This window comes from Xenopus laevis, chromosome 7L, assembly GCF_017654675.1.
Source record: "Xenopus laevis strain J_2021 chromosome 7L, Xenopus_laevis_v10.1, whole genome shotgun sequence".
NCBI lineage: Eukaryota > Metazoa > Chordata > Amphibia > Anura > Pipidae > Xenopus > Xenopus laevis.
In genome coordinates this window covers 31,036,379-31,049,882 of record NC_054383.1, presented here as the reverse complement: position 1 = coordinate 31,049,882, position 13,504 = coordinate 31,036,379, and the positions used below count along the sequence as shown (strand labels likewise).

Sequence of the window (13,504 nt, the reverse complement as noted above, 5' to 3'; positions counted from 1 at the left end):
TGTTCAGTGATCTCAGTACAGCAGGAAGTGACACAGCAGCTAGTGAGTGCTGGCAGGAAGAGGAAGTCGCGGATACTGGCAAAAGAGAACAACCTGGCATAGAGAACCACATGGTGGACAGAGAAAGAGACCAGAGAGCTGCCTCTGGGTCCAGAGGGCTGAGAGGCTCCACCAAAAGCATTTATTTGGATCAGGCTGGCACAGAGAAGCCACATACTGTGCCTGGAGAGACAGAAAGGAATACAGACTGGAGGAACAACCAGCAGGAGATTTCAATCTGAGCATCCAAAGGGGCTGGTAGTCGTACTGTATGTTTAAATGTGCTGGACTTACCTGAAGACAAACTGTAAAGCATCTGAAGAGGTTTTGGAGTGCATATCCTGTTTGAAAGGACGGTACCCCAAATGAAGTGCTTGAAGATACAGAAACTGTTTATTGAAAGGACATTAAAGTGCTTTGCCTTTTTTAGTTAGGTAGACAGATTGCTCTAGCAAGTTAGTTAGTGAGGCCCTATTGCCACCGGTTAGGAGTGCTGCATGTATTAGTTGGCCATTTGTTTTAGATAAAGAGTTATTCAGTTTAACTAATACTGTGTGGGCATTATTATTTTGTTCCTAGTGGGGCCACCCGTAGGTTCATTCCTGGATCCCACTAGGTGGAGCCACTGCACTGGTAAGTACCAGGTACCCAGTCTCTCCCAATTCCACTGCAGAGTGGCTCAGGTTTGTCCCATGTTATCAGGTAAGAGCAACACGTGGAGTCTAACACTGACAAAGGGGTGTCAAAAGGGTTATATTTTGGAGAGCACTGCTGAGATTACGGCTGGGACCTGGTCACAGAGAAAGTGAGACAAGATGGTGTCATCTGCTGAGAGTCCCCAGAGTGTTATGGAGTGGTGCAAGAGTTTGGGCCTGAACCCAAAAAGGACTGCTGTAGTAGGCCCTATGATACCCAGAACAAAAGAGGAAGTTATTTACAAGATTCTAGATGCGGATGGACCTATTTACCGGCCTAGAGTGGTAGCTTCACGACGTGACACAGACAGTATCCTGTTAAACATGCTTGTGGATGTCCTGCTGAGATTAACAAAGAGTCCTGTGCATGTGGTGTTGAAGCAGAAGAGGACAGTTACTGGCAAATTGTCTTGCCATATGTCCTAAAGAAGAAGGAACTTTGTGAGAGTGAGGATGAAGTGGTAGCTGATTTGGAGGAACCAAACCCCCCTTGCATTGGTGTGCCACAGCTACCTGCACTGGTCATAGACCAGTGACTAAAAGATTGCTTGAAGAGACGCCTGAGAAAAAGTTAAAATACACTGCATTGTGTGAAAGTTTGAATTCTGCTGGGAGGAAACCACCCCAAAGTAATGTCTTTGAAGCAGCCCAGCTTGTGGAAGTATTGCCACAAGTTGGTGAGAATTTGAGACAGCTGGCATACAGTTGCAATTAAAAGAGACTGAAAATATTTTCAGGTGTGGAACCCACTCCCCCGGGTGAAGAGACCTTTGAGGTTTGGAGAGATTCTGCTTTAACTGCTTTGCTGATTGGCCTGGGTCTGGACATGCTTTGTGTCGCAAGATCCAAGAGAGTTTGCGAGGGCCTGCATAGGACCTTATTAAGCTACACAGAGAGGTGTGCCCGCAAGATGGTCCTGCAGATGCAGGATACTTAAATACTAGACGGTTTTTAGATAAACTAGGGCTCATCCTTTTAACTATCAGTGCTAGAAATAATTAAATCCCCACAATTAGCTTGAGTGCAGATTTGTGGGTAGCTGCAATTACACTGGAATTGTGGGAGAGAAACTGCATTCTGGGTAAAAAAAAAAAGTAATGGATAATGGCTTCCAAAACTGAACTTTGCATTTAGAACAATACTTGTATGGCCACTTTAAAGCTGCACTGCAAATTCTAGATGGGGCCTTATCAGTGCTTGGTAAAGTAAAAGAATTTTCTTCTCCTACTTTTCCTATTTCTAAGGGACTACAGTTTGCTCTCATTTTTTTATCCCCCATACCTCACAACCATAAGCTACTACAGATCCTCTTCCCTAGCTGCCACTAACCAAGCCTAAAATTTTATCTCGACAAAGGTCTAGTGCTGACTATTTCACAGAGTTATTCACAGATACTTCTTTAGGCAGATGGCAGGTGTAACTACAAGCTGGAGGAAGAGTACGTATGCTGTTTAGATATGCTAATAAGCTATTGAAATAGTTCATCATAGAATGAATAATCATAAAAACCATAACAATGCTCAAGTTCAATTATTTAAGCTGCATGTAGAAAATTGCTTTTTCCACCATTTTTTTTATTGTTCCATCCTGTTGCTAAGATGTTAATAAGTTAACGACTCATGTTTCTATGGTGGCTTCTTCACGAGCATCTTGCACATCTTTTCATAACAACATTTCCAGCAAGGATGTACTTGTAAAAGAGAAACCCTTTCTTAGAGCTCAGACGATTGCTTATAAAGTTGGATTTGGTTCAGTTCTGTCTGTGTCTGTGGAATTTTCACAACACTGTCAGAAGAAAAGACACAGCAGTGCATAATGCTACATAACATAGCATTTAATGTTAAACCAGGCTGTTTGATGTATTACTTTTGTGAGCCAAAGGGCTTTTTAAGTTTAAATAGTTTGTTAAGAGTCCAATAAAATAAAGTCTTCCCTCCTGCCCTTTAATAGAACTGGGCTTTGCACAGAGTGGGGAGTGCTCTTGTTTTAAAAGGTTGTGTCTTTTCATAAATTAGCCCTTAAATCTTTTCAGCATCTCTTATCCTATAGCCATATGGAACTTCACACTTCTCAGGTCCTTTGACGACGGTTTACAGCCATAAAAATTCTAAAGTATAAGCTGTCCAACTGTGAATTTACAGGTACAGCTGCATAAAAGGTTCGGTTTACGTATTTGCTTTTAAAAAAAAAAAAAAAAGAATTGTGCAGAAATTAAATGGTTTACTAATACCTCCCTATCACTATCACTGAGTTTTGGAAAATTTTGCTTTCAATTTATACCATATGAAACGAGTCACACCAGTCAGTTGAACTGAAGAAGCTGCTCGGATGAGCAGTGAAACGTCTTCATTGATTACTCAGCAAGTCCAGTTGTTTTTAGATTTACCTATACTAGATATATGAAACGAGCATCACTTTAAACTTAGATTGTATCACAGAGGAGCAGTAATATTTATGAAGTTATATGTAATATTATTTAAAGGACAGGCTTGTTACAATTGATCTCTTGTTGCAGCAAACTTTGTCCACACTAATTGAATTTGTCTTGATAGAATTGAGAGTCAGCAGCTTTGGTACAATAAAGATGGTCGCCACGCCAGTTTTCTGTATGCTGCGGTACTGTATGTTAAATAATACAGGTTTAGGATCTGTTATCCAGAAAGCTATGAATTACAGAAAGACCATCTCCCAAAGACTCCATTTTATACAAATAATCCACATTTTTATAAACGTTTTTCTCTGTAATAACAAAACAGTACCCAAACTAACATATAATGAATTCTTATTGTAAGCAAAACCAGTCTACTGGGTTTATTAAATGTTTACATGATTTTCTAGTAGACATAAGGTATGAAGATCAAACTATGGAAAAACCCTAGGTCCCAAGCATTCTGGATACCTGTATATATAATATACATTTCATTGTTAGAATAAGCAGCAATAGGCTGTTCCTTTCCTACCAGGAGTAAAGCATGACCAAAAGAACAAGCTCTCTAATCAATTGGTACAAAATGTTGAAATATACAGTAACAACGGATTAGTTAAAAACCACCCAATTTGCAAAGGCTGTTTTTTTTCTTTGCCATTTACAGTTATCCTCCTGGTTGTCCTTTCTACTTAAAATGGTGAATTGCTGTATTTATTTCATATAATAATTAGTTAGACTCAATCTCCCTAAATTGAATTGAATTGCAAACTTGTAGAACATCTTCTTCCAACCGGTACAGTGATGGACAACAAACAATCTAATACAATGTTGTCGTAAAGTTATTAATAGCAATACAAACTATGGAGACTGGATTAAATTAGTGCCTAATGAGTAGCTGTGTCTGATTGTTCTTTTTATTGCAGCAAGTGCCCGCTACACAGCTGGATAAAATGAACACTATGTGAATCATTAGTAGAAATTCAACACATGATTTTCTTGTGCTTATTAACTTAAACCCCTACTCCCTGGTGTTAATATGCTTCTGATTATTTATCCTGTGAACACGCTCATTAGGACTGGTGCTCCATTCTTTTCCTCTGTTCTCTAGCAGATATTTTCCCAAAAGGAGAACAGCCTGCAATACTACTTAGTAATACAAGAAAATATAAGCACAAATCAGCAAAACAGGATTCAGTGTTGCAAACCATTAAATTTTGTATAATATTCATCAGCCTCCGGTTTGCAAAGGATTGAGAAATGTGCATTGGTATTTAATAATATTAAATCCATTTCCAGAATTATCAATTACCTATGCACAAAATTATAGGAACTACAATAACAGCAGATTTATTAAGGATCGAGTTGTGTTTTCCACAAAGAATTCGAGTTTTAGAGGTTATTTTTGAGTCAAAATCTATTTTTCAGGGGGAAAAAATTTGAATTTTTCAAGATTTAACCCTGGAAATAGCTCAAAACCGAAAATATACCATCTAAAACCTGTCGAGGTCATGTAGTAGTCAATGGCAGAGGTCCCTTGAGCCATTTGAAGATTAGTTTTTTTTCGGAGGGTTTCGCCCGAAAACTCAATCAATCTAATCTAGCAATTCAAGTTTTTTTACGCCGAAAATTCTATAGATTCCAGTTTTCGGGTTGTTAACCCCGAACTCACAGATTCAAGTTCTTTCTTAAACTAGAAATCATTTGAGTTGTGAGTTCTTTTGAGTTCATTCAAGGTCTAAAAAAAAGCTCACATAACTCTAAAATTCAACCTTTGATAAATAACCACCTTACTAAATGTTATTGAGGTAGTTAAACAACCAGTAACATCAAAAAATAAAATAGTTTTAAAGTAATAAACATATAATGCAGTGTTGCCCTGCACTGGTAAAACTGCTGTGTTTGATTCAGAAACACTACTATTGTTTATATAAATAAGCTGCTGTGTAGCAATGGGGGCAGCCATTCAAAGGAGAAAAGTTACACAGCAGATAAGCTCTGTAAGACATAATGTTATCTGTTATCCACTATTTGACCTGTGCCATATATCCTTTTTTCAATTCCATTGCTACACAGCAGCTTGTTTATATGAACTATAGTAGTGTTTCTGAAGCAAACACATCAGTTTTACCAGTGCAGGGCAATAGTGATGGGCGAATAAATTCGGCAGGCGCAAATTTGCAGTAAATTTTCAGAAAAGTTTCACCGGCGGCGAATAAATTCGAGAAACTGCATCAAAAATTTGCTGCGTCAAAAATTGCCGCCTGCGACTATTCTGACGTGCGTCTAAATTATTCTGACGCCCATTGACTATAATGCATTTGGACAAATTAGGTGCGCGTCGAATTGTCGTAGGTGTCAGAATAGTCACGGTGTCAAGGTGTCGCATTTGCAACATAATTATAGTGGATACATTACTGGTCTTGGCTACACGAATCAGTTTTTAAACTGGAGGGTCCTTTAATCCTCCCCAACCCTTACTTTCAGAATCTTAACCTGCTCTCACCACAATTTACCACAAGGGTAGTCCTGTTTAAAAGACTGGGATGTCTGTCATCCCTGGGTAAACAAAATGTAATGTAATCTCAGACAACACCATGGGGCAAATTTAGTGGCTAACGCTGGCGAACATTTGTCAGCGTGATGTAATTTTGGCACTTCGCCGATTTACTAACGTTCACTGGCGTAATTTCGCTAGCGAAGGAGAAAGACTCTGGCGCAACTTCACACTCTTACGCCAGGCGAATTTTCGCTCTGGCGAAAGATCGTTACTGCGCGAATTCACTACATTTTTGATTTTACTGACCGTTACCTCTATCGCCAGAAATACCTTCGCCACCTCAGACCTGGCGAAGTGCAATAAACTAGATAGAAGTTTGTAAAAACTGGCGTAATTTCGCTAGCGAAGGAAAAAGACTCGGGCGCAACTTCGCACTCTTACGCCAGGCGAATTTTCGATCTGGTGAAAGAGCATTGCTACGCAAATTCACTACATTTTTTATTTTACTGACCGTTACTTCTATCGCCAGACTTGCCTTCGCCACCTCAGACCTGGCAAAGTGCAATAGAGTAGATAGAAGTTTGTAAAAAAAAAAAAAAGTTGAAAAAAAAACCGCTGGCGTCTTTTCCTTTTTACAGGGTGATAGGCTGAAAAAGATTGAAATTTTTTTTTTTGGAGTACCCTCCTTCTCCCCTACATTTGATTACATATGGCACCTAAACTATACTGTGGACACATGTGTAGGGCAATATAACAACTCTATTTTATTTTATTAAGGTTCCCTGGCCTTGTGTAATGTAATGTATTTGCTGCAGCATATATGGCCATTGAACTTTAACTGCATGCCGTATGCAAATTAGACAACGCTAGTGTAACTTTGAACTGCTGATTGTATTTTCGCTAGCGCAACTTCGCAAGCGCTCGGTACCCTGTGTGCAACTTCGGATCTTCGTGAGTTATCCAGGCGAATTTATGCCTGGCAAAGTGTTGCGATGTGCAAAAAGCCAGCGCTGGCGAATTTTCGCAAGTAAGTAAATTTGCCCCCATATCTACGTCATCTTGTATGAATTAGAACAGATCAGACAATGAGGCTTATATAAATTGAATATACAGTATATAAAGGGGGTTGCCTAACTTCTCAATGTTCTAATCAAAATCTCAATCTTCAAAAATCAAAATAACTTTTTACATTTGTTTCTAAATATTGTGGAGCAAGTTATTGGCAGTTTGGCCATAGGTTAGCAACGTTGTGCAACGACATTGTGTATAGCCAATTAGGGAGGAACTCCACGACGATTTCTGCGCGATCCGGATGCGACGGAAATAAGGTAAGAGATGGAAATCTTGGATGAAGTCGCAGCATTCATCCGATGCGACACGACTGTCGGGTGCAGACACAGCGTCTGTATCCGTGTCGCATCAGACAGCATCCGACGTTCCTGTTGCTTACCTTATTTCCGTTGCATCCGACTTGCGTTTTTGTGCAGCACATCGGATCACCCCGAAATCGCCCTTGGAGTTCCTCCCGTAATCTCATGGAATGCTGGCTTCATTGTTCCCCAGTGAATGTCTCAGCTGATACCTATCTGGCTTAAGCTATAGGGAACCTGCAGGGTACTGACTCCACCCTAAAAAAAAAAAGAAGAAATAAAATAGCTGTATGCTTTTCCCAAGTAGAAAAAAACAAACTTTGTGTAAATGTGCTGTAGGTAATGCAAAGCAGATGGCATATGTGAATCTTATGAGGGCATCCTGTGATGGTTTCTGCTTTCTTTAGATATGTGGGTCATAGAAAGCTGTAAGCAATGCAAGAACACTATGTTACAAAAATTCCCTCAAAAGTAAGAGGGAAATACCAATGTAGATATGTGTCACTAACTACTGTAATTTATTAAGTGTGAACTGTTTTCACTTTGGAATAACTTAAGTGCTCTTGTATCATAAAAACATTTTCTTCATAATTGATAAAAGACCAAAATATGGCGAGCTGTCCTTACATATTAGATTTTGATTCATCAAGATCTTAAAAAGTGCATTATTTCAAAAGCATATTTCAGACTGTATCTGTTCAGCATTTAAAGATGACTGATTTGTATATATCCCAGTATGGGTTCGATGCAATCTGTTAAAAACCTTGCAAGTATTTGCAAGTCTCTCAGCACCATGAGATCATATGCTTTCTATTTCATTTTACTTCAAAAAAGTAATAAAATATTTGTGTTTCCGATACGAGCATTTTAAAGGACTGCGGGGAACCTAACTTGCTGTAATTCTGTTTGTATTGTAAAATGAATGCCGTAAGTGCGTTGTACAAAATGAATTATCAAAGATTTATTTATTACCTTCCAAGGTACAATCTGACATCTGTACATTCTCTCACTAATGATGCAAGTACAGATATGGGACCTGGTATCCAGTATGCTCGGGACCTGTGGTTTTCTGGATAACGGATCTGTCCGTAATTTGGATCTTCCTACCTTAAGACTACTAGAAAATTATGTAAACATTAGGTGGCCCATTTACTTAGTTCCAGTGAAGAAATATAATAAAAAAAAACGCTGAATTTCAAATGTTTGTTTTGGCTACTTCAACCATCAAATTGGCTATTTCGACCTTCCACTTCGAATCGAACAATTCGAACTAAAAATCGTTCGACTATTCGACCATTCGACCATTCGATAGTCGAAGTACTGTCTCTTTAAAAAAAACTTTGACCCCCTACTTCGCCACCTAAAACCTACCGAGGTGCCATGTTAGCCTATGGGGAAGGTCTCCATAGGCTTTCTATCAATTTTTAGGTCGAAGAAAAATCGTTCAATTGATGGATTAAAATCCAAAACTATTTTTCGTTCGATCGATCTATTTCCGCTAAATCCTTCGACTTCGATATTCGAAGTTGAAGGATTTACATTCGGCAGTCGAATATCCAGGGTTAATTAACCCTTGATATTCGACCATAAGAAAATTTGCCCCTAAATAAACCCAATAGGCTGGTTTTGCTTCCAATATGGATTAATTATATCTGAAGTGCATGGTAATATTTTATTTCTACAGAATAAAAGAGAATCATTTTTAAAAATGTGGATTATTGGATAAAATTGAGTCTATGGAAGACAATGTCCGCTCAAAGGTGTCCACTCATGAACGAGCACACAAATTCTCAGGGCCAGTGTATGCAATATATTGTGGTGCACACAAAAGAATTTGTGTAAAACACAGCATTTTGTATTAATTCTGACCTCAGCACACAGTTTTTAAAAACTGCGCGCACAAATTTAAAATGTGCATACAAAATTTTTTTGTGCACATGGCTGAAATTGAATTATAGAGAACATTGTTCACAGACAATGGGCAGCTAAATAATTAAGCTTTTTGCTCAGCATCACTCCAGTTTAGAATGTTAGCAATTGTGGGGTTGCTAGCAGGCCTGGACTGGCAATCTGTAGATTCTGGCAAATTCCAGAGGGGCTGCTGTAAGATGTCATAGATAGTCACTATTTAGTGGGCTGGTGGGGATCTGTTTTGGCCTCTGTGTAATTGAAATGCCAGGGTCTATTTTGAATCCCAGTGCAGACCTGGTTGCTGGTTGAACACTAGCAGCCAGGTAGTGGTTTGAAAAAGAGACTGAAATATTAATAGGAGAAGAATTTAAAAACAATCATAAGCAATACAGCATAACATTAGTAATAAAATCGTAGCCTAAAAGATAAATAGTATTTGGCTGCTGGGCTCACTGATCCCCATTTAAAGGCTGGAAAGGACAGAGAATATCTAATTTTTTACAAAATCTATAAAAATGGATAAAACAATAAATAATGAAGACTACTTGAAAGGCTGCCAGGAACTAATATGAACTAATATGTTCTATAACATATTAGTTCACTAAAAGTTGTACTACCCCTTTAAGTTTGTACATGCATACTGTATTTAGAGCACACACTTCTTTATGCTTCCATCACTTAAAAGGATACTGCCATGGGGAAAAAAATTTTTTTAAAAATGCATCAGATTCAAATAGCGCTACTCTAGCAGAATTCTGCACTGAAATCCATTTCTCAAAAGAGCAAACAGATGTTTTTATATTTCATTTTGAAATCTGACATGGGGCTAGACATATTGCCAGTTTCCCAGCTGCCACAAGTCATGTGACTTGGGCTCTGATAATTTCAGTCACTCTTTACTGCTGTACTGCATGGTGGAGTGATATCATCCCCCTTCCTCCCCCCTCCAGCAGCCTAACAACAGAACAATGGGAAGGTAACCAGATAGCAGCTCCCCCAACACAAGATAACAGCTGCCTGGTAGATCTAAGAACAGCACTCACTAGAAAAATCCAGGTCCCACTGAGACACATTAATTTACATTGAGTAGTAGAAACAACAGCCTGCCAGAAAGCAGTTCCATCCTAAAGTGCTGACTCTTTCTGAAAGCACCTGACCAATCAAAATGACCTGAGATGGCTGCCTACACACCAATATTACAACTTGAAAAAAAAATACACTTGCTGGTTCAGGAATTACATTTTATATTGTAGAGTAGATTATTTGCAGTGTAAACAGTGTAATTTAGAAATAAAAAATACATCATAAAAGAATCTCTTTAAACATAATGTTGGTATTTAATCTTTTTAATCCTGACAAAGGTTTAACAAATGGTAGCATAGCCATGAGATGAGGGTTTCCCATGCCAGCTGACAGCAATACCGCATTTTTTTAACTCAATGAATGTAATCTTGCGGGTAACATATGCAAGGGGTGTTGAAAGAAAGATTCAACTACCACCCTCAATGAAAGGAAAATGCCATCCATGTGTGCCATCAATGAAAACCTTGTATGGGTAGCGATTTTAGATCCTTTAGATATTTTATTGTTTAAAGAAATTCAATTTTAAGAATTCTATCTAATGTGTTTAGGTTTTAATTAGAAACTTTGGGGAAAATCAATACAAATAGTGGCATCAATACAGACAGTCCTAACCTAATGTTAGTTTTACATTTTGGTTCAGTTTTACGAGTATGGGTCCTGTTATCCAGAATGCATGGGACCTGGGGTTTTCTGGATAAGGGATTTTTCGTACCTTAAGGGATCTCCGTACATTAAGTTTACCAAAAAATAATTGAAACCCAATAGGATTGTTTTGCCTCCAATAAGGATTAATTATATATTGTTGTATATACAATTTTTATACAAGTTTAAATCACTTGATTCAAATGGAGTCTGTGGGAGTCTGTGGCCTTCCCATAATTCAAAATTTTGTGGATAATGGGTTTCTAGATAACAGATCCCATACCTATGAATCTGGAAGTTAACTTTGATAATATCAGCTTGTGGAATTTTGTTTCATGAAAATGTGAGTGGCACAGGGAAATAGCACTGCATATGGCAAATATAATTCATTTTAAGAAAAAATATGAATACTTAATCTTGATCTTTCTTTACTAATGTAATATGAATTTGGTTTTTCAGGATTACTGGGTGTCTCTTCTTTTTAAAAAACTTGTTGGACCTAAAGTATTGGCAGTTCACGTTGCTGGAATACAAAGAAAACGTCGTCCAGGAAAAGTAATACGCGATAAGCTTCGGATTTATGCTCACTGCACCAGTTACCAGAAGTAAATATTCCATATTCATGTTTTATAACACATGTCTGTCTAAGCCTACTCACCAATCACGCCTAATCCTACTTGCACTGGAGAAAAAAAATACCCCTCTTTCATGTCAGTCATTCTGGCTAGGTTTTCACATATATACATTACACAGGAATCTGTAAAAGCTATTTGAGATAGCCTGGTGTTTGTACCAAATAACAGTCAACCTAGGGGGTACTGGACAGAAATTTCCAAAAATAATAAACCCCCTCAGAAGACAGGAACAGCTGTTATCAGTTGTGATAGAGAGGGGTAACAGGGAGAAGCTTGATCACTAGACTAGAGATGACCAAAGAATAATTCTATGATGGATTCAGTGTTTAGTTTAGATAAAACAGCTACCCTTATACATTGTAAGTATAGGACTTAACAAGGACTGGATTACAGGAGTAAATAGGAGGAATTGAGAAAAGTATGTTAGAGAGAACTAGACAGAAGAGGATGGCTTAAGTTATGGTTAGTGGCAGGTTATATTAAAGGGGGATGGATCTGAAAGGTTGATAATAAAGGTTCACAACAAGGGGAATTAGCGGTGAATGGGTGGTAGAAAGGTGCCGGAAGTGAGGTCCAGAACTGGCAGGGAGATGGGGATGTGCACATTGTATATGGAGCTGGGTGACCTGGACAGAATGCATAGATTATATGTAGTTGTCCTAGGAAGGGTATGAAAGCAGTAGCCACATTGGAAAAACAGTCCACCAATAAGTGATGAGATCATTTGAGAGGATATTAGTGGAAAGAGACATTTTAATGAGTGTCTGGGAGACAGAATAGTGACCATCAGAAGATTTGGAGTGACTGATACAGGATACAGTGGTTATAGATAGAACAGTGAGAGTCATGGAACAAAGTAGAGGAAGGGGTGTGAGAGATATGGAATGGAGAGGGTGAGTAGAGAAACACAAATCTAAACCTTTTAGATAAAGCATTTTAATAAATTATAATACAGTTATGGGACCTGTTATCCAGAATGCTCGGGACCTGGGGTTTTCCGGATAATCTATTTTTCCATAATTTGGATATTCATACCTTAAGTCTAACAGAAAATCATGTAAACATTAAATAAACCCAATAGGCTAGTTTTGCTTCGAATAAGGATTTATTATATATTAGTTTGGATCAAGTTCAAGGTACTGTTTTATTATTACAGAGAAAAAGGAAATAGTTTTTTTGGATTTGGATTCTTTGGATTATTTGGATAAAATGTAGTCTATGGGAGACAGCCTTTCCGTATTTCAGAGCTTTTTGGATAACGGGTTTCTGTATAATGAATTCCATACCTGTACTGCACAATGGGAGGTTGCAGTCCAATTATTTTATTATTAAAGGCATACTATCATGACTCATCTGCTTCACTGCTGTGTTTTTTTTCTAATGCACTGAACTTCATTTTCAGCCATATATGAAAATATATGAACTGGTTTTTATCCTCCAATTTCATTTTTACGTTTTAGTCATAACTATGTGAGAGGATCCATAACACTTTATATCATCAACCTACATCGATCAAGAAAAAAAATCAAGCTTGCGGGAACACTGCGAGACAGGATTGTGCATCAGTATCTTCTTCAGCCATTTGGAGTTGAGGGTATACAGTCAAAGTAAGTACAGGAAAAACTGGTTTTCTGCATGTGCTCTAGTGCCATTTCATTTTATTATGCTCTGAAATTTTAGAAACGCAATTCTGGAAATTTATCTCTCTTTAAATGAAAACTTGGTAGTTAAATTCATACTTCTCTTCAACATGGATACATTAGAAGAAACCCTCACCTTGCTCAAACACAAGTCCCTAGTTTTTATGTGGTGCTTTTACAGAAGTAACTGAATAAAGGACTTGGAAAACTTGGAAGATTTCAGGGGTTGTAGCATGATAACTGCACTGAATCATTACACTGGCAAATACAATAAATGAAGATGGGTTGTATGCATGTAGATAAACAATTAAAAAGGTACTCATTTATATTGTAGGGCAGTGGTTGTCAAATTGCGGGGCTTGGATCTAGGGCAGGGAGCTCAGCCTGAAGGCCAGTTAGGGGGAGATCTGGGTAAAGTGGCTTTACAAATGTAAAGGTCCAGCTTTGAAGGTCAGTTAAGATGATGAGATTTGAGGTTAATATATATTTGATCCCCTAGATATTCTTTTATTGAAACTATGACTGAATTACTCATACACCAGTATTTGCCCATATCTAGCCTCA

General features: G+C 38.1%; 1 protein-coding gene across 1 annotated transcript in view; it reads left to right on the top strand.

Moving 5' to 3' along the window:
* hpse2.L (heparanase 2 (inactive) L homeolog) overlaps positions 1-13,504 on the top strand; it is a 166,840-nt gene that overhangs the window by 139,780 nt on the left and 13,556 nt on the right. Inside the window, exons 10-11 of the mRNA XM_018225283.2 lie at positions 11,125-11,270; positions 12,761-12,907. Coding sequence (XP_018080772.1) covers positions 11,125-11,270; positions 12,761-12,907 — 293 coding nt within the window. The remainder of the gene's footprint in view (positions 1-11,124; positions 11,271-12,760; positions 12,908-13,504) is intronic.